Source organism: Danio rerio, chromosome 3, assembly GCF_049306965.1.
Source record: "Danio rerio strain Tuebingen ecotype United States chromosome 3, GRCz12tu, whole genome shotgun sequence".
Taxonomy (NCBI): domain Eukaryota; kingdom Metazoa; phylum Chordata; class Actinopteri; order Cypriniformes; family Danionidae; genus Danio; species Danio rerio.
The window spans coordinates 1,252,862-1,274,231 of record NC_133178.1 but is presented as its reverse complement, the minus strand read 5'-3'; the positions used below and the strand labels follow the sequence as shown (position 1 = coordinate 1,274,231).

At 39.5% G+C, this 21,370-nt stretch overlaps 1 protein-coding gene and 1 long non-coding RNA gene across 3 annotated transcripts; one reads left to right on the top strand and one right to left on the bottom strand.

Moving 5' to 3' along the window:
• The first annotated feature begins 58 nt into the window (after positions 1–58).
• LOC141381082 (uncharacterized) lies at positions 59–17,313 on the top strand. Of its 2 annotated transcripts, none has more exons than XR_012400690.1 (3): positions 59–180; positions 2,020–2,086; positions 15,548–17,313. It is a non-coding gene; the product is annotated as an uncharacterized lncRNA (long non-coding RNA). The 2 variants fall into 2 exon arrangements; XR_012400689.1 differs by having other exon boundaries at positions 95–180; positions 15,836–16,229.
• On the bottom strand, positions 10,684–19,758 carry sox10 (SRY-box transcription factor 10). Its single transcript, NM_131875.1, is given in 4 exon segments — positions 10,684–12,817; positions 14,704–14,966; positions 16,840–17,521; positions 19,627–19,758. Coding segments are annotated over 3 exon segments (1,458 nt in total). The 5' UTR covers positions 17,280–17,521; positions 19,627–19,758; the 3' UTR covers positions 10,684–12,062.
• Between the last annotated feature and the right edge of the window lie 1,612 nt (positions 19,759–21,370).

Here is a 21,370-nt window from a genome sequence, read left to right as displayed (position 1 = left end):
AAACTTCGCGCCATAAGTTTCGCTGGGTTTTATTTAAAAATAGCGATGACGAACCGTTTCCGTTAGAATTCCGTTAAGAGCTCTTGAGTCAATCTGTGTAAATCTGCCTTATTAAGGTAAATTTACCATAAGAAGATGAAGATCTGTTGCAGTCATTGGAGTAAACAGTCGAGGTTTGAGGTACTTATTTTTGTAATTCGAGTCCTTTTGTGTATATGTAACATGAACGTTTGCTTAATCTGCTGGTAGATGAATAGTGTGCAGGCCCGGATTAAGAACTCAGGGGCCCCTGGGCACATTGTCTTGTAAGGCCCCCTACCTGGCCGCACCCCTATAGTTGAATTTAAAAAATAAGAATAATATAATAATTTTTAAATAAAATTAATCTATAATTTGTTGCCCACATATTTAAATAAATGATATATAGTACATATGTATTTATAGTCTACAAAGATTTAACTTATTTTTCAAAGCATTGAATAAAAATACTAATATATACTATATATATATATATATATATATATATATATTTTTTTTTTTTTTTTTTTTTTTTTAAGGGTATTTTAATGTATTGCTTTTACAAACTTATAAAGCATATTATTGCCATGGCATATAACTCACAATGCTTCTCCAATCCAGTTCTATGAATCTGAGTCTTTCATAATACAAACACTGATTTACTGTCTCTCTCCTCCTCTCTTCTCGTGATGAAGACTTGATTATAAACCTAAAAGTATCCGAAATCACACACACTATACCTCTTCTCTCCCGTCTCTCTCCTTTTCAGGGCCTTTCTCTCTCTCTCCCTCCCTCTCTCCTTTTCTGTCTGTCTCTCACCCGATGAATCCAGTCCGCGCTGCGCTGCCGTTAGCCTCCTCCGCCTGGTTAATGCTAGCTTCTCATTAGTTAAAGTTACCATAACGTCTTCTTCTGTACCCTCATTCTCCTGATCATAGGTCTGTTTAAAGATGGTGTGTATGGAAAATGCCTCAATAAAGATGCCTCCTCTCCTCTTTCTCTCGCGTTTGCTAAATCCACTTGTCCACTCATTTTTGATCTATGACAGATAACTTACTAACGTAACTCCGCTCCGTTTAGTGCGGGTTATTACAAAACTGACGTTTCCGCGCTTGACCAATTACAGCATTCTGTTTAGTTAACGAAAAAAAGGCAGTTTAAATATAATAATAATATTAATATGTGATCGCGATTTTTTTGCTCAGAGGAAATACAGTTGTCTGAGCAATATAGTTTTTGCAGAGTGGAAGGCGCCTATAATAAGGCTAAACATTATTAAATACCCACCAGACACTTGTGACTTTATATCACATTTGCATTATTTTTTTTAAAAAATGTTTCCTTCTTGTTAAAAATGAATATATTTCCAATCTGATATGTAACGGGGAGAAAAAAAAGTAGCACGAGTTCAGCTGATGGTGGATTCGAACCGACTTCATAATTAATCGCGTCAAAAGATGATGCTGTGTTCCTTACAAGGTGCGCCACTACGGCTGTAATACTTACTAGCTGTTTACTTATCTTGTCTCTATCAATCAGGCATCGATGGGCGTAAACCCTGAATAGCTTATTCCAACTAGATGCGCTATTTGCAATTAGCCAAAAAAGACACTCCGAAATTGTCTTTTTTTTCTCCCCCCTCGCAGGGGCCCCTAGTGCGCACGGGCCCCTGGGCCTGTGCCCATAAGGCCCATTGGTTAATCCGGCCCTGATAGTGTGGTTTCCTTCCCTTCATATAATTAGCGTGCTGCACACTGGTGGATGAGTAGTTTATACTAACCTAATATTAGACTAGTACAAGTTGGCCTATACTTAATTTATGGTTCAGATTTCTTATGCGAATTAAAACATTCAGATTCCCTCACTACTGATAAATTTCGCGCCATGTTTTTCGCGGGGTTTAATTAAAAAATAATAGCGATGATGGACGTTAGAATATCCGTTAGGAGCGGGTATCTGTTTCAGTTATAGTGTCTGAATCTGCCTGTTTATTTTTTTAAGGTAAACTACTGTAAGAAGATGAAGATCTGCTGCAGTCATCGGAGTAATAAACAGTCAAGATTTGAGGGTACTTATTTTTTCTAAGTAATAATTTGAGTACTTTATTAGGGTGTGCCACGGGGTCTTAAAAAGTATTAAATGTTGATAAATCAATTGTGAGGAAAATTAAGGTCCTTAAAGGTATTCAAAAGTCTTAATTGTGCTTTTATGAGGTCTTAAATTTTGTTCAAGCGTTGTCCAAAGACTCCAGAAAAAAAAAAATTTAAATTTTCCCTCTAATACTTACAAAGGTGTGCTCAATTCACACCACTGGTTCAGGCCGAGGTGCGTACGGCCAAGCTTCTCTGTCTGGGATGATGTCACATAATTTGCGACAAACGTAGAAAGGTGATATGAGGCTCTCCACATGTAGAGAAACCATAGAGCGAAACAGACGCCAAAATGGGAGCATAATTTTGCGTACTCCTGCAAGCAAAAAAAAAAAACGAGACAGACAAGTTTAAACAGTGGCTGAAGCCTGTCGTTGAAAACAACCACGTAATTTATATTTCAAGCTTTGTTTCTTCCGAGCTTAACTGAGTTCTGTTGTACGTTGTGCTCCATTTGATTGGACTACAACTGTTTATTAACAACTGTTTTATTAAGTTAAAGGCTTGATACTAGGCCTGTGCAATAAGGACAAAATAATCATATTCCGATTTTATGAACGAATATTGCGATTTTATTTGCGATTTTGGCAACTGTATTTGCTTTTTCAAACAAGCTACATTCTGAATGCATTCAGCGCACAAGAAGTGCATAACAAGACTATTGCGTCAGTAATTTTTTTGTGTCGTTTTGACCCTTTCCCATAAGACACAGCACTTGTGAATGCTTGAACTATGGATACTAGTTTAGTCTGTTTGGGCTGGCTTTGATGTTTGATGTGTGCTTTTGTTTGTTTCGATGGACTTTGTCGAGATGCATTGATCTTGCAGTTTTTTATGACACTGTTTTAAGTGTTGGATCAGATTTGTTGTATTGCTCCATTTTGTTGGAATAATCATTTCACAAGTGCAAATTACCTTGGTCTGTGACACATCATCTCTTTCCTCCTGTTCACCTATTCGGTTCTACCACTTAACATCCTCATGCTCAGAGTGAGCTGGTTAACATCTTTCTCCTACTCAGCTTAGCTGTAACTGCCCGGTGCGCTGTGACAGCTCTGATTGGTTAACATATTAAAATCATGTGCACAAGAAGATATTCTATAAAATTCTAAATAAATAAAAAAAAATTTATTAGAAATTGCAGCCTTCTGTGATTTAGAAATTGTGTGTGCTTAAGTTGCGATTTTTATTTATTAATTTTTTTTGCAATTGCGATTAAAACAGTGTCATAAAAAACTGCATGATCAATGCATGTCGACAAAGTCCATCGAAACAATAAAAAACCACTCTTCAAAGCCAGCCCAAACAGACTAAGCTAATATCCATTGTTTAAGCATTTGTAAGTGCCGTACCTTATGGGACAGGGTCAAAACGGCACAAAGAAATTACTGACGCAATAGTTTTTGTTTTGCACTTCTTGTGCACTGAATGCATTTAAAATGTGTGTATGTAGCTTGTTTGAAAAAGCAAATATAGTTGCCAAAATCGCAAATAAAATTGCAATCGCAATGTTCATTCATAAAATCGCAGTATGATTTCTTTGTCCATATTGCACAGGCCTAATTAAAAGCACTGGATGACGCTCAGATTGCACTGAACCAGAGGATTCACTGCTGCACACTTACCTCAGGTGCAGATGGGGAAAACGTCTGTCCTCATGACTTGTGGAGTTACAAGTACTCTCTCTCTCTCTCTCTCTCTCTCTCTCATGCACATTGTTTAGGAATGTCAAATCCTGTTGCAGCAAGAACTAGTGTGTGTGTGTGTGTGTGTGTGTGTGTGTGCATTTGTGTAAGTGTACATGTGAGTGAGTGTTTGTGCAAGCCAGTTTTAGTGAGTGTGTGAGAGTGAGAGTGGCTGTAAGTGTACATTTGTGTCTCTGTAAGTGTGTGTTCAATTCTATTCATGTTTAGTTCTATAGCGCTTTTACAATGTAGATTGTGCCAAAGCAGCTTCACACAGTTCTAGTAAAGTCTTGTTTTCAGAGTTGAAGTTCAGTTCAGTGTGGTTTAATTTTCACTGCTAAGAGTCCTTTCACTGAAGAGCAAATCCATCGATGCGTAGCTCCACAAGTTCCAAACCAAGCAAGCCAGTGGCGACAGTGGAGGAACAAACTTTACCAATTGACCAAAGTGAAGGAAAAAAACCTCGAGAGAAACCAGGCTCTGTTGGGCATGACCATTTCTCTACTGGCCAAACTTCCTGTGTGGAGCTGCAGTCTAGGCGCCAGAGAATGAAGAAGATGGACGTCCATCATGGAGAACTGGCAGGAGACTGGGCCATGGGTCCAAATCAAGGACTCGTCTGTCACTAGGGTCTTTCAGGAATCAGTCTCATGCTCTCCACTCCTCCATGACCACCATAGCATCAGCTCAGGATACGGCCTGGTCCAGGATATGGAAACCTTGGGATCATCTCTTCACAGGTCTTGGATCGCATCAATGGCGCTGCATAATCTCTTGAGGCCTTGGGATGAGTATCTCCACATGGAAATAGAGAATAAAAAGGGATAATTAGCGTTAGCGTTCATAGAGTATTTAAATGAGATGCAAAAATAAAGTGCTGTAAATGAAAATAGCCGTTATATAAACAAACATTTGAAGCATATGAGAGTTTCTAACTGAGTGAATTCAATCTGGTGTATTAAGGAGGACTGTGTCCTGCGGGTGGTTGTCAAGCCAGCTTACCTGCATGGAGCACATTCCTGTGTCATACTGCTAAGTAATGCATTAAGTGTATTTTTTACTTAAGAGATCAGTCTTTAATCTAGTTTTAACTTGAGAGAGTGTGTCTGAGCCTCGGACATTATCAGGAAGGCTATTCCAGAGTGTAGGAGCCATAAATGAGAAGGCTCGACCTCCTTTAGTGGACTTTGCTTTTCTAGGCACTACCAGAAGCCCTGAGTTTTGAGATCTTAAAGAGCGAGTTGGTTTGTAGCGAGACAGAAGGTTGGTTAGATAAACAGGAGCTCGATGATTTAGAACTTTATAGGTGAGAAGTAATATTTTAAATTCAATACGAAACTGAACAGGCAGCCAGTGTAAGAACATTGGGGTGATATGATCATATTTTCTAGACCTGGTCAGAACTCTGGCAGCTGCATTTTGTACTTGCTGAAGTTTGTTAATAGAGGATGCTGGACAGCCAGCAAATAGAGCATTACAGTAATCCAGCCTAGAGCTCATAAAAGCATGGACTAGCTTTCTGCATCCGAGATGGACAGCATACTTCGTAATTTAGCGATATTTCTCAGATGAAAGAAGGCAGTTTTTGTGACATGGGATATATGATTGTCAAAAGTTAGTCTGCTGTCGAATATGACACCCAGATCTTTTATAGTAGCGCTAACGCTAACTCTGTATCCCTCTAATTGTAGATTGAGTTGCGAGATCTGCTGTGTGCAAGATTTAGGCCCAATAAGTAATAATTCTGTTTTGTCGGAGTTTAAGAGAAGGAAATTGTTGGTCATCCAGTCTTTGATGTCTTTGATACACTCAGTTAGTTTAGACAGTTCAGACGTCTCGTCAGGTTTAGTTGAAATATATAATTGAGTATCATCTGCACTGCAGTGAAAGCTGATCCCATGTCTTCTAATAATGTCTCTTAATAATGTTTGTGTGAGTGTTATTGTGTTTCTGTTAGGTATGAGTGTTATATCAGTGTTTTTGCAGGTTTGTGTGTGTACGTGTATTAGTGTATGCGTGAGTGTGTGTGTAGTCGCTCTTCTGTGATTAAGAGTGTGTCTGTTCAGTGTGTGTATATGTGTCTGTGTGTGCGTGTGTGTGTATTTCTGCATTTGCATGGGTCTGTGTGTCTCTCTCTCCTGCTAGCTCTATTTGCGTGAGTGTGTACATATGTGTGTGTGTGTTTGCATCTCTGTATATGTGTGTGTGTCTGTGCTTAGCATATGTTTGTGTGTGTGTGTGTGTGTGTGTGTGTGTGTGTGTGTGTGTTTTTAGCGTGTGAACATGTCTCTGTGTGCGCATCTCTGTGTGTGTGTGTGTGTGTGTGTATCTGTGTTCATGTCTGTGCACATGTCTCTATGTGTGTGTGTGTGTGTGTGTGTTCAGTGTGTTTTCAGCGTGTGTTAATGTCTGTGTGTATGTGTGTGTGTACGTCTGTGTGTGTGTGTGTGTGTGTAATTAACTTGAGTTTGTACATGTGTGTGTGTGTTTCAGTGTGTTAATGTCTGTCTGTCTGTTAGTGTGTGTGTGTGTGTGTGTGTGTGTGTGTGTGTGTGTGTTTAGCGTGAGTGTGTACATGTCTGTGAGTGTGTTCATGTCTTTGTGCGTGTGTACATATCTCTGTATAGGCATGTGTGTGTCAATGTGAGTGTGTACACGCCTCTGTATATGTGTGTCTTTTCAATGTGAGTGTGTGCGTGTGTGTGTGTGTGTGTGTGTGTGTGTGTGTGTGTGTGTGTGTGTGTGTGTGTGATATTTTCTCTGTATTCAGTGTGAGTGTGTACATGTTACTGTGTATGTGAGAATGTGTGTGCGCATCTCTGCCTATGTGCACGTCTCTCTCTCCCTCTGTGTGTGTGTGTGTGTGTATGTGTGTGTGTGTGTGTGTGTGTGTGTGTGTCTTTGTATTCAGTGAAACTGCAGGTCTGACCCCCTCCCTCCCTCCCCTCGCTCAGCCGGAGCTCAATGAGTCTCTTTGTTTGACCAAAGTATCACACAGATGATTAAATCAGGGGAATTAGAAATCAGCCTCAGCTCTCAGCACACACACACACACACACATGCAGATATGCAGGACAACACACAAACACACACACACACACACATAATTAATGCAGAAATGCAGAGAGCGTAGCGATGTGCGCTGTCATGATTTTGTTCTCAGCCAATCAGAGTGAACCTACACGCTCAGAAATGTGTCACACACACACTGCTGTGTTGTTCAGCATCGCCATAATTCACATGTACACTCATTTAATATACGCCAGACTGTGTTTGTCACATGTAAGTGTCACAATGTGGCGTTTACACTTATATTATCAAGAGGTAACGGACCCCTATGATGGAAGTCCTCTATTGTGTGCTGTTTAGACAGAGCTGTGTGTAGTATTGTGTGTCCACAGTCATATTGAGCTGATATAAACACGATAAGTCTCTTATTTTAAATTTCCTGACGTTAAAATAGGATCCAAATCCCTCCTATTTTCAGGCCCACCGCAACGTGACGTAGGAGTTCTGTTTCCCCACCCACCGTATTGATTTACAGCTGCATATTAACAAGTCTCCATAGTAATGCTAATAATCATATCAACAAGACAGGACGTGCGCGAAGCAACTGGGATTAAAAGATCTGTTCAGCTCTCTGTGATCATCAGTCATCATTAAATATGATCAAGTTTGACACATGCATGTTTGTGATGAATTACAGCGATTTACTTCAGCTTTACTTCACTTTGTAACGAGATTGTGTAGGCTCACCGTTGCAACTATTTGTCTGTTATCTGATGCAGCCGAAGGTAGAGGTTGGGGCACGCTGACAGGCACGTGGGAACGATGGGTGGGGAGGACTAGCATTAAAGGCACAGGCAACAAAATCAACTACAAGATCCTCAGAGCTAAAAATCCCAAACTTCTGAAAGGCATAATATAGAGTAGTGATGGTTGTTCATGAACGATTTGTTCATTTTGAACAAATCTTCAAAATGACTCGGGAACTACGAGTCCTCTCAGGGAGTGATTCGTTCATCCGCTCGTGCGCACATTTGTTCAGGTAGTATCGTTAATTTCAAGTCTTCATCACATTGGCAGAAGCCAGTCATATGCATTTAGAGCTGGAAAAAGTTTTTATCCGTTCATCTCTTGAGTCCTCTATCGGATCTGAGTCACTCGTTCATCACGGGCCAATCATACGCGTTTAGAGCCGAAAAAAGAATTGAACCGTTCATCTCTGGAGTCCTCGGGTTTGAGTCATTCTCTCACGTGATGAACGAACGATCATGGCTCCTATCAGCTTAGACTGTGCATTGATTGAGATTATATGTGTCTGTCAGTGTAACGTGAATGAACCCCTGACATTTGAAGACATGAAGAGGTGAGCTGAGCGAAGAGACGACAATACCTTCATAGACAAAAAAACAGGTAAACACTGAGTTATAATTTTCTCCTTGTTATATTCTACTTATGACTTATTTGTCGTGAGTTCAACCTTTTGGGCTAGTTGTAGATGTGTTTGGAAGCAATTCGTAACATTTTAGTAATGTTTTGCCAGATTGAACCAAATGAACGAAATGACTCGAAAAAAGATTCGTTCATCTTGATGAACGAGACTCAAAGATCAGAGTCAGTAAAATGATCCGAACTTCCCATCACTAATATAGAGCTGTGAACCTATACTAGTCTCACGGTTTGGTTCTGTTCTGATTATCAAGCCATAGATTTGGTTCAATTCGAGATCTCAGTGCATCACGGTGCATTGACGATGCTTTCCATATACAGTGTTGTATTTTAGGGGGTGGCTATTGACCTTATTCTCCGCAAACGAGTGGGCGCTGCCATTTGAATCTTTTTGGCTCGAGACTTCCGGTCTCATTCATTTTTAGACATTAAAAACTGCTCGTTTCGCTGTTTGATGTTGCCAACTTATATTTTCTTGTTATATTATTCTACTTGGTCTGTATAGTCATGCAAACATTTGTTTGTAGAGCAAGTAGTTTGATCGTTTTTTTTTCGTTTGTATTATTCCTTGTCATTTCTCCCATAGGCGACTGAAACGGAAGTTCTAAGACAATCGCGAAAACAGGCGCACTTCCACATTTTAGAATAAGGTCAATAACAAGCTGTCTGTATAAACAAACACACACGGACACACCACACCAAACAAACCCACACGCGCACACATACACACACACACACACACGCCACGCGCGCTTGCTTGCTCGCTTGCTAGGTAGCGATATCATGAGACCGCCCACTCTTGTTAAAATTACACCAGAGTTACCGACTGCTCCCGCACTTTATTTGGAAATGTATTCCTGCACCGCATGAAATCTGGTCGGGTCTCGCAACAATGCACAGGTACAGCCGCGGGAATGCATACAGCCAAGAGGAAAAGAGAGGGGAGGAGAAGTCACGCCAGCAGGTGAAATGAGCCACAGTGGCAGAGAGACAGAAATGGAGTACTTTCATTCCCTCAATCACAGAGAAATAGGGGCACACAGTGAAATTGTGCACAGTTGCCGCCAGGACTGTTGTAAATACCCGCGCTCACCTCCCTCGCGACAGAGCACATAGGAGATAAATGACGTCAGTACATAATAACCAGTTATGAATATTACTGAACCGATACCGAATTGTCCACGTCTGCATCGTGGCGCACCGAAGAAACTATCAATTTTGACACCCCTAGGTTAATAAATAATCTGATGGGTGTTTTGAGCGGAAACGTTATAGTGTTACATGTTTTTAAAACATGATTTTACCTTCTTCATCACCACAGCCGCATTGTGTAAGTACAATTATAAAAGACGACGCTTCAATCCCGCTTTGTGGACGTTAAATCAGGTTTGTTTTGTACACTAACATAACGGATATCCATACAGCAGTGGAGATTAACCATAAGCTGTAAAAGATATGGACGTAGTATCCGTGACGTCACCCATAGGCAGGACCAGACGGAATCTGCGGACGTTTTTTGCTATTTCTGTGAAGAATTTTGGTAAAAATCTGCAGATTTCAGCGGAATTATTTTGGGAGTATCCAGCGGAGTATCATAACTTACACTTTAATATATTAAATAAAAAGTAATAAATTACTGAATAAAGACTGAATAAATTCAGATTTACACATTTACTTAAGTAAATAAACAGAATTTTAAGTAAATAAACGTAATTTTCAAGTAAATAAACGTAAAGTCTGCAGAATTCTGCGCGCGCAGATTCCGTGTGGCATACCTATAGGTTTCTGAAGAACACTAAAGAAGCTACCAGTAGTCGTGGCCAACCTTCTCCATTTTGTTCACGTGTCATCGCACCAACCGGGGGATACCAAACAAGGGCAAAGAGGCGGAGCTACAGACGCCTGCTGACATTCTGCTTAGATGGGCTTGTCTTTGGGAGCACGCTTAATACTTATTTATATAACAGCTGGAAGGGCATCTGCTCCGTAAAGCAAAAGCTGAATAAGTTGGTGGTTCATTTCACTGTGGCGCGACCTCTGATAAATAAGAGACTAAGCTGAAGGAAAATGAACACATGAAATGCCCTTTCACACGCAACCCAGTACTGGGAAACACCCATACACTCCCACATTCACACACTTATACACTACGGCCAGTTTAGTTCATCAATTCCCCTATAGCGCATGTGTTTGGACTTGTGGGGAAACCCACACCAACACGGGGAGAACGTGCAAACTCAACAGAAATGCCAAATGACCCAGCAGGGGCTTGAACCAGCGACCTTCTTGCCCCTGTGTTAGTGTGTATATTTATTAATTTTGCTCAATTATACAAACAGGTGGAGAAGAGAAAGATGAGACGAGACGAGTGCGTGTTCGTAAAGACTGCAGCTTTATTTAGAGTGAGGAAAGTTAGTCACTGCTCTCAGTTCTATTTACACCGACAGAGAAAAACAACAGCACTTTAACCCACCACAACAGCACACGACAGAGGTTTACAACAAACAGAATAAAACGCTACTGATAAAAAAACAACAACAAATATAAATAATATTCTGTAATATATAAAAAGAGTTTGTTTGTTTCTGAATAATACTAAATAATAAAGAGGGCGAAAACAAAACTATAAAGTACCAAAGGGAGACAAAACGTAGAATAGCTAAATATTGTATTTACCAAAAATAATACAATGAAATGAATGTATTTATTTACTTACCCAATGTTAGGAAGGTCTTCAGATAGTTGATAGATGTATTTTTAATTATAAAAATGGCACTTATTAATTTGCATATGCATATTCGATGTATAATCACATCGCTTAACGCATGATAAAATTTGCACCCTGAAAAGGATTTTACATCATCAAAATTGAATTTATCAGAAACGACAATTCGTTTGTGATGGACTTGAGGCACTAGCGGTATTCTCTAAAAATAGTCATTTATTATTAAAAATTCGTAATTACGTCCACTATTTCCAATCTGGTAAAAATATATTACCTTTACAGTACTGCTTGTGTGAAATAAAGGTGCGCTCACATTTACTGCTTTCACGAAATATAGCCATTTCTAGAGGAATCTGCATGATTGGGAATTCCTCAATTTAATTAACGTCACTGTGAGCGCACCTTAATTGGGTGGAGACATGTGTGTATGGCGTCCTGGCACTGATATTTACACACGCTGAAAGTCATAAAACACAAATGTCATTAACAAACACTAGACAGTGGTGAAGACTTTTCAGTGTAGTTATGGCAACACAAATAACAACAGTAACGACAACACAAGAGATTACAACAACGAAAAACACCTCATTATTTTTTTAAAAACAATATGGCCTTATTTTGGTTAATAAAAAGATTATTCATTCATACAAATACAGATAAAAAATGCGGATGCACTGGTACTAGCATCATGTGTTGAAGTCTGTGTGTGATCTGATATCCGGAGTTCAGGAAGGATGGATGCACTCTCGTATTTCTGTAATGTTTTGGTCTCGGTACTTTGGTAATACGTCTTTTTCGAAAATACTACTGGTGTTCAAATTGGCGTTGAGGGAGCAGGTCTGGACGGTGGTCGTCTGAGGCACGTGAGAATATTTCCCTGCAGATCTCCACACACACACACACACTCGTTTCTCAGATCTCAGTTTGTGTCGATTGTGGTGCAGGCGAGTGTTTCGATGATTTTTAGCACACACACACACACACACACTTTACGGTTGGACCTTCCGTGACTGGTCATCTTGGTAGAGTGTGTCACGGTCGAGACAGTGTGGTGTATACGGGCTGCTCCCAGTGCGTGGGGCTGTGCGACTGCGGCACGGATCCCGGATCCGGAATGGCGGTGTACAGGGGCCGCTGTGAGGGGCCCATGTAGGAGAAGGCGGAGTAGAGGCCTGAGGTCTGGCTGGAGTGGGCGTAGTAGGATCCCGAGGCCTGGTGCTCGGCGTATTCGGCGAACTGTGCGCGGGACGCCAGCGAGGGGAAGGCGGAGCTGTAGTGCGGCAGTGTTAGCGGCGTGTATGTGACGTGTGAACCGCTCGCCGCTGTATCCCCGGGGAAGTGTGTTTCACTCTTTATCTGCGTTTTTCCGCCATCTGCGCCCAAATGCTGCTGGGACGGCAGTTGCTGCTTGGACAGCCATGCGGTGGAGTGGCCACTAGCGGCCGCTAGCGCGCTGGAGATGCCGTATGTATACGATGGCGCTGCAGATCCTGCGCTGGCAGTGGCGGACGCCTGCGGGTGGCCATTGGGTGGGAGATACTGGTCGAACTCGTTCACGTCGAACGGCTCCATGTTGGCCATCACGTCATGGCTGATTTCGCCAATGTCCACGTTACCGAAGTCGATGTGCGGTTTCCCGCTGGCAGACGATGAGGCGGAGCTTCCATCTGCTCCCACCCCCAGTCCACTCCGAGAGGCTCCGCCCTCACGCTTGCCCTCGCCTGATTTTCCTCCCTGCAGTTCCGTCTTGGGGGTGGTAGGGGGCGTTGGAGGGCTGTGACTCTGACCTGAGCAAACAAATACAAGAAAATAGTTTTAGTTGGTTTTTCGTTTTTCAAAAGTAGTTGTTGTTTACTCAAAAATAGAGTGGAAAAAGTGTTATTGCTATTTGAAATTTATTTAAAATTAATTTATTTTAATAATATTATTGAATGAATTTTCACATTTAAAAGTTTGTATTTGCATAATATATTCGTGCGTACTTTGTATATTTATTATGTGTGTGTATATATATATATACAAATAATTTTTAATTTTAATTCATATTCATACTTAATAGGTGTATATCTGTATATTTAATAGAAACTATACACTAGGTCCATTAAATATATCAATCTAAATGTATATTAGGATTGGGCAATGTTGAACAATTTGCCATCGTATAATGTCTAATGTGAAGCATAGCAATGGGCGGTGGCATCGGCGTCATAGGCGACGGTGAATTAATTGTTTATGAATAATTAATTAATTCATAAGAAATTAAGTATTTGTAGCCTACCGTTATATACCGTAATATTTCCCAAATGATGTTTAACAGATTCAGGAAATGTTCACAGTATGTCTGATAATATTTTTTTCTTCTGGAGAAAGTCTTATTTGTTTTGTTTCGGCTAGAATAAAAGCCGTTTTTAATTTTTTAAACATAATTTTAAGGACAATATTATTAGCCCCTTTAAGCTATATTTTTGTTAGATAGTCTACAGAACAAACCATCATTATACAATAACTTGCCTAATTAACCTAACCTGCCTAGTTACCCTAATTACCCTAGTGAAGCCTTTAAATGTCTCTTTAAGCTGTATAGAAGTGTCTTGAAGAATATCTAGGCTAATATTATTTACTGTCATCATGACAAAGAGAAAATAAATCAGTTATTAGAGATGAGTTATTAACACTATTATGATTAGAAATGTGTTGCAGAAAATCTGCTCTCCTATTAACAGAAATTGGGGAAAAAAAACAAGGGGGCGAATAATTCCTTCTTTAACTGTAAATATAAAAAAAAAATAAAAAAAAAAAAATATATATATATATATATTTTTTATGCTAGATTGTTGTATCACTACACTGGGTTAAATATGAACAAGCACAACATCAAGTAAATGTTACTAATTAAATTTAAATGATGCTTTTTAACCATATTTTGTCCATATTGACCAAACACTGGGTTACAACAATACAGCATGTTTTGGGTGATTTAATATAATAATAATGAATAATATAATAAAATTAATTGATTTGATGATTAAGAAACATTTCTGATAATCTTCAATGGTAAAGTTTTTCAGGACATAAATTATTTCCATAAATTATTGTTTTTTAGCTGTAGAAGTTGTCAAAATTTGGTAAAATTAGAGCAGTGAGTGAGAGAGCACCACAAATTTCACTTTCAAAAAAGTAAAACAAATATAAAGTGGGTCTAAACACTGCATTAGAAACACCCTTGCTACACTGAAAAAATGGATTTACTACATTTTTTAAATTTAAGTGGATGTAAACAATTTATATGGTGTAAATTTAAACAAACAAATCAATTGAACAATCAATTGAACAGTACTATCTATTAAATAAATGTGTTTCATTCATATTCAGCCCATATAAATTGTTTACAACAGTTTTGCAAAAATTTATTTTTTAGTTTAGTTAACTAACCTATTAGCGTTAACTAATAATTATTGTAATTAATTTTAACTGTAGTTTTATAATATAATTATATGCTGATGAAAACTGTGATGCCCTATCTCAGGCTGGTGGAACACCTCTAAAAAGGACTTTGCCATCAGTTTTTGATCAGTTAAATGTGTGTTTGAGATTTCGAGTACTCGTGTGTGTGTGTGTGTGTGTGTGTGTGTGTGTGTGTGTGTGTGTGTGTGTATAGGCAGGTGTATCTCACCTGTAGCGTGAGGGTGGTGTCCATCACCCAATGGTGACCCTGCAGCCCCGCCGTGCGCCACCTCCAGGTGCAGGCTCTTGTAATGCGATTGGCTGTGGCTGACCTCGCCCTCAGAGTGGGCGTCGGCCTCTGAGCTGGAACCCGGTTTGCCGTTCTTGCGTCGACGTGGCTGGTACTTGTACTCGGGATAATCTTTCTTATGCTGCTTCCTCAAGCGCTCGGCCTCCTCGATAAACGGCCGCTTATCCGTCTCGTTCAGCAGTCTGAAACATGTGAAAAACATACATTAATACATTTATAAACATTTAATAGAGAAACACTCAAGACAATGTGAACGAGTTCACATTACAAACACCACAATAACCCCAGAGGCAGACATTACAGCATATAAACTCTAATAAAGCTGTTGTGACCCAATGTTTGGTCAAATAACCTTTGGGTTAAATGGTGTAAAAATTATTATTTAAATAACGTTGGTTCAAATATGGACTAACCCAATGTTGGGTTATTTTTTTTTCCAAATTAATTTGAATTACACTTTTTAACCAAATGGTTGAGTTTGTCCATATTTGACCCAACAACAACCCAGAATTTAAACATGTTTAAACTATCAAAACACTTTATTATTAGTCATAATATCCTCATCCGTATGCTTTTAAATCTCCTTTATGATGACTATTGTATGTACAAATGTGTGTTTATCTTCCCCATTTTGCTGACTGTAACTCATCAGATATGTGTAAAGCACACTTTAATGGCACCTGATGATTACTGAACACCTGAATACTCAGATTTCTCCTGTAAGTGTTGAACATGATCAGTTTGTGTGTGTGTGATATTCCAGCTGGCGTATGAACGAGCCCTCGGTGTGATTCTCCACCTGTCCTGCACTGTCATCTGCAGAGCGAGACGCGCTTTCATTCACAGTTTATTCATGCATCTACAAGTCCAGCAAAACCAAACACTCACTTCCTCAGCAAAATAAACTCCTCTGGATAAACAGCCTCAGTAATAATTGCAGTTGGCCTGGAAGCCGCAGGTTAATAGTGCTGTTTACGGGCTGCGCATGTGTGTGTGTGTGTGTGTGTGTGTGTGTGTGTGTGTGTGTGTGTGTGTGTGCTCTTTTCCACAGCAGCTCCTGAAGGGATTTGTCCCTCTAATCTGGCATGTTGAAGGAATGATTATTCTGAGCTAAAGCCTCTGAGAAACCCAAAGCCAGAGGCCGAGTTTACAACACCACACCACAGCAGCATGGCGTGCGCCTAATATAGGAGGCTTCAGATCTGCAACCCGTCAGACTGCAGGATCAATTATGAACTGATAGAATTACTGTAATGAATTCACGGAGGCTGTTTCTAGAGTGGCTCATCACAGAGAATGCTCAGATTTGATCACCGTGGGTTTATTAAGATACACTCAAAAGAAAAGAAGGAAAAATCTGGGTTGTCATAAGCCAACGTTGGGTCAAATATGGACTAAACTAATGGTTGGTTCATTTGTATATTAAATTTAAATGACTTTTTTTTATCCAATGGTTGGGTTTGCCCATGTTTTACCCAAAACTAGGTCACCACGACCCAGCATTGTTCACTATAACTTTATTGTACATTTTATTTTACTTTTAATCTTAAATTATTTCTATTGAGTCGCTTTAGAATTGCCACAAGATGAAATGTGTGGTTTAAAACATTGCCGTAAAGGGATAGTTCACCCCAAAAATTAAAATGATGTCATTATTTACTCTTTAATCATTATTTATACTTAATTAAACCTTTAGTTTCTTCTGTTGAGCACAAAATAAGATAGTTTGAAAAATGTTTGAAACCATTGACTTCCATTTGTTTTCCTACAATGGAAATCTTTATATATATATATATATATATATATATATATATATATATATATATCTTCTTTAATGTTTAACTAAAGAAAAAACTTTGAAGTTTTAAACCACTTGACTGAGTAAATAGTGCGTGCATTTTTATTTTTTTGGGTGAACTAACCCCTGTTTAGTTCTATACGTATGTGTGTATGATATTTAGCTCTTTATTTTACACATTGTACTGCAACATGGTGACGCAACAGTCCCGTTGTAGCAGTGCGTGTACAGGTAAAGCATCATTCGTGCGCGCTCACCTCCACAGCTTCCCCAGTGTTTTGCTGAGCTCGGCGTTGTGCAGGTGCGGATATTGATCCGCCAGTTTCCTGCGCGCGGCCTGCGCCCACACCATGAACGCGTTCATCGGCCGCTTGACGTGCGGTTTGCTCTTGCTGCCCGAGTTCACGCGCACGGGCATGGGCACGAGCGTCCAGTCGTACCCGTTCAGCACCTGACTGACCGCCTCGCGGATGCCGATGGGGAACCGGTCATCTTCCTCGTCGGACTTCACTGAGACCCCGCCGGAGACACCGGCTCCATCATCCCCGATCCCGGACATCTGAGACTGCTGACCGGGCAGAGGGGAGTCCGCGCCACCGGGAGCGCCCGACGAGTGACCAGGGGACATGGAGTGCCCATCGTCCGACACCCCGGGACTCATTTCCACCTCCGACATGCTGTGCTCCTCCGCCGACATCGGTCCACTAGTTCTGCGGCCACAGGTGACTTCGGTAGGTTTAATTTCCTCACTTAAATTTTATTTTAAATATAAATGTATTAATTTATACTTTACAAATGTTTTTTTCTTGTAAAATAATTGTGCTTTTGTTTATTATTTAAGATCATCCAGTGAAACCTTAACAGTTCTTTTTATATAATTCGAGTTTGTAAGAAGGAATCCTTCCGCCGTCTTCCTCTGGATATAGATCTGATGGAAACCTACAAAAATACACACACAGGTAATTTATTAGTTATAATAATCATTGTTATTATTTTATTAAACAGCTTGCTTCTGCAAAGCATGTCTTCCTAATGTATAAAATAGCATTAATATGTCGTTTTAATGGTTGGCTGTATGACCGCACAACCCCTTTGCTGTTCACCCGAACACCTCATGAACAAGATAAACCTGTTCAGGAAAAACCTACAAACACTGAGGCTTTGACTTTATTTAGAAGTCGCCTTTTTCCAGGGCAGCGCTGCAATCATACGGTGGCGTCAGTGGGCCTCGGTGTGTGTATATGTGTGTGTGTTATTTTAGCTTCACTTCTGCTAACAAGCTACTGTTGAAGGTTTGGCGGTTTGTTCAAGCTCCCGGGAGAGAAAGTGCTGGAATAATACCGGCTTCATTCCGCCTCGCTGCTGGATAAACACGGAGCGGCGCTGCCGTGGGCAGCTGAATTACACAGTGTTTGTTGGTGAAAGCACAAACGACGACTTATAACCAGCAGAAGAAGAAAAAAATCAAGAGAGTCATGGCAGTGTGTTTCTGAAATGTGAAGTAATCGTGAATTAAACGAGTGGATGTGGTTGACTAGGTCCAATTACAGAAAAATCGATCAAATAATTTATATGCGACAGAAGCTGTTGAGATGCGACCTGTCAGCTTGAACTTGAGTTACAGACATCCAATATTAACCCGAATACAAAAACACAGCATCCAACAGCAGTGTTAATTAAGATACAGGTGACTTCACATGAGCAGAACCATGTTTAGTTTATTTGTTTACAGGGTCAATGCACATTAATAAACATTACTGTAAAATGTGCTAGAGTTAGCCAAGAATGGCTACTTGTAGACCCCTTACAAAACACATTAACACATTGATCATTTGTTAATCACATGTATAGCCTACAGAAAGCGTTAATGGTTTGACTTGTCCAATTTATTTGGGACGAAAAAGAAAGCATCGCACAAGACTTGGTTTGTTTTAGTAGCTAACAAATGTATCCGTCAATTTCGGTAATTGCGCTGCTGGGTTTATTTTGTTTTAAGGAAAAGATTTCAGCGGCTGTTTTCTGTCAGGAGGACTTTTATAAACTTTATGCTCATTCATTTTAACTTTGCTCGCAACTCTTGCTTATTTGAGTTTCCTCCGCTGTAAACTTTATTTGTTCAGATTTGATTGGGTTCATCTTTGGCTGCTGTAGGGCGGATCATAACGCCTGGTTTGGCAATAATTTGCCCCTAATTCACTCATGCCAAAACACAAAACTCATAAATGACACAAACTCATTCGAATGAAACCTTTCAAACTAATCTGCGGAGATTATTATTGTATCAAACATTTGATTCAAACTTACACAAATGTGCATTTCAGTTAGTTTTACTTTACTTAAGTTTTCTGATCCTGTTATATTTGTTGTGAAAGGATGTGTAGATAAACAATATTATAAATTGTGTACTTTAAAGTTTGGTCTCTTTGTTAATCTTTGCGTTGGTTACATGAGCAATTTGGCAAGAGACGGCGATATATACAAATAGCCTTACGCAAGTAAAACTTCTCAGAAGATTAAATTTAAAAAAATTATTTCTTATAAAACTATTTAAAAACTGATTCACTTCGAATTAAAGTGTTCAAATGTATAATTTATCGGACTGTAAACATTTACTAAAAGATCTAAAAGTGTATGTACATCCCAAGTGGTCCGTGCACAGATAGATTAAGCCGTTCTTTCCAATTAAGACAGATTAACCCAACACGTCTCTGATTTACACATTCACGCAAATCTCGAAATTTATGCCCCGTGACACCAACTTTAAGTGTTCCTTTCGCCAAAAGATTAGATAAGTTGCACTTTTAAAGACGTCCTTTAATCCATTTCAATTAAAAACCTTCTCCATTACAATTATCCACGACCAAACCCATCAATACATAAACCGAAAAATCCAAAATAAGTAGATGTCGTTTATAAATGCACCGCTTATTATTAGTAGTATTATTACTAATAAGAAATGTAAAAGTTTCTCCGTTAGACAGTGCAATGGCGTATATATTCCCACACAGAGTAAGCGATAGAGAGAAAGCCAGTAATGCACTTACTTTACAGTGCAGCAGGTCGCCCGCCCAGCACGAGAGTCCGTCGGTTCAGCCCCCTCGCTCGCGCTCTGAATGCCTGCTCTGTGTCGCGCGTCGAGGCTTAAAGAGCCCCGTTGTGTGAAGAGCGAGAAAAAAATCAATTCATGGAAAAAAATCTCTTAAAGGAGCAACAGAGCCCTGTCGGGTCCCGCTCTGATTGGCTGCTGAGTTTTGCCCCAGAGGGCGGTGATTTCGGCTGCAAATCAACGACAGTAATATTTGGCCTCTCACAGGGGCATCTTACTTTTAATTCAGATCTTAAACTTTTTTAAATATACATTTGTGTCTTCAACTTTATTATTTTTTTATTATTCAGTTTGAATTTGCTTTTACGCTTGTTATTTATGTTTCTTTTATTGTTGTTTATGTAAAACACTTTGATTTTCCATTGTGTATGACATTCTATTTAAATAATCCTCCTTTGCCTTACATTTATATATATATATATATATATATATATATATATATATATATATATATATATATATATATATATATATATACACACACACACACACATATATATATATATGTAACTTCATTTAGGTTTTTGTTGATCTGAATTTTAGTTTTAGGTAAAGTTGTTTTATCATAAACATGCCGATTTGATAATTTCAACATATGTTAAAATCTAATCTTAAGTTTTCTAATAATTTTTCTTTATTTTTCAAACTTAAAAGCAGTGCATTAACAGCTTTAAGTTAAGTTTTGACAGGCTAATTGTGCAATTAAAACTATCCATTTGATTTGTGATTCGTTAATAAGAGTTGGGAGTGGATCAGAATTAAGCTAATTAATAAAAATGTTAAATAAAAATAACCGAATAATTCGGAACACACTAATTAAAACACATAAGTTAAATATTAAATGTGTTTACCTGAAGGCCACGTGGCCATTAATCGACATCAGAGAACCGCAAAAAAAAAATGTAAATCTCGGGGGGTGAATATTATTGCGCAAACCTTTTCGGCTCACAACCATGGCTGCAGTGCAAATGTAGAACACTTATTAAGTTACCCATAGCTAGCTAATGTTTTTCTTTGTGATGTAATGCGGTTATGCACGCAATATTTGATCAGCTTAATATGCTTTTGTCTGACATGTGATGTATTTCACAGGTGGTCTTTGGCTCCTCATTGGTGTCACGGAGATTCTTTCAACTCTTTTCCGATCACACTGGCCCGTTGTTGGCCTGGCTGTGCCTCAGGGTGAATCAGGGGTTGTGCGGGGTTTCGAGCGCTTCCACCCCGCAGAGCGCCAGCGGACCTGTCAGCAGCTCCAGCGCCATTAGCGGACGCGACTCTGCGCACCTGCTGTGCGCAATAACCTCTCCATTCTCTGTTTAACGCGTGGCGATGTCAAAGGGTGCCCAGAATAGCCTACGATTTTATGCTACTTATGGAGGGTCACCTATTGCCCTAAAGCTGGCCACTTAAGGGGGACACTGAATTTTCATTTTCCCCAAAATGGTGAAAGTGAACATTTAGCCTTAGTTTTAATGTATTAAATAGATGTGTGTGCGCATTTATAATATTTTGCGCATGCCTACATTCATTAATCAACTGAACTTTTCAGTTTTAGCTGATTGCGGAATTGTTTTTAAAGTTATCCGCAGGGTGTTGCGCGCGCATTCCTGCAGTTTTAAACCAGAAAGTGAACATTTTAGTTGAATACATCCATTAATATTGTAGATTAGTTTCTAGTGTTG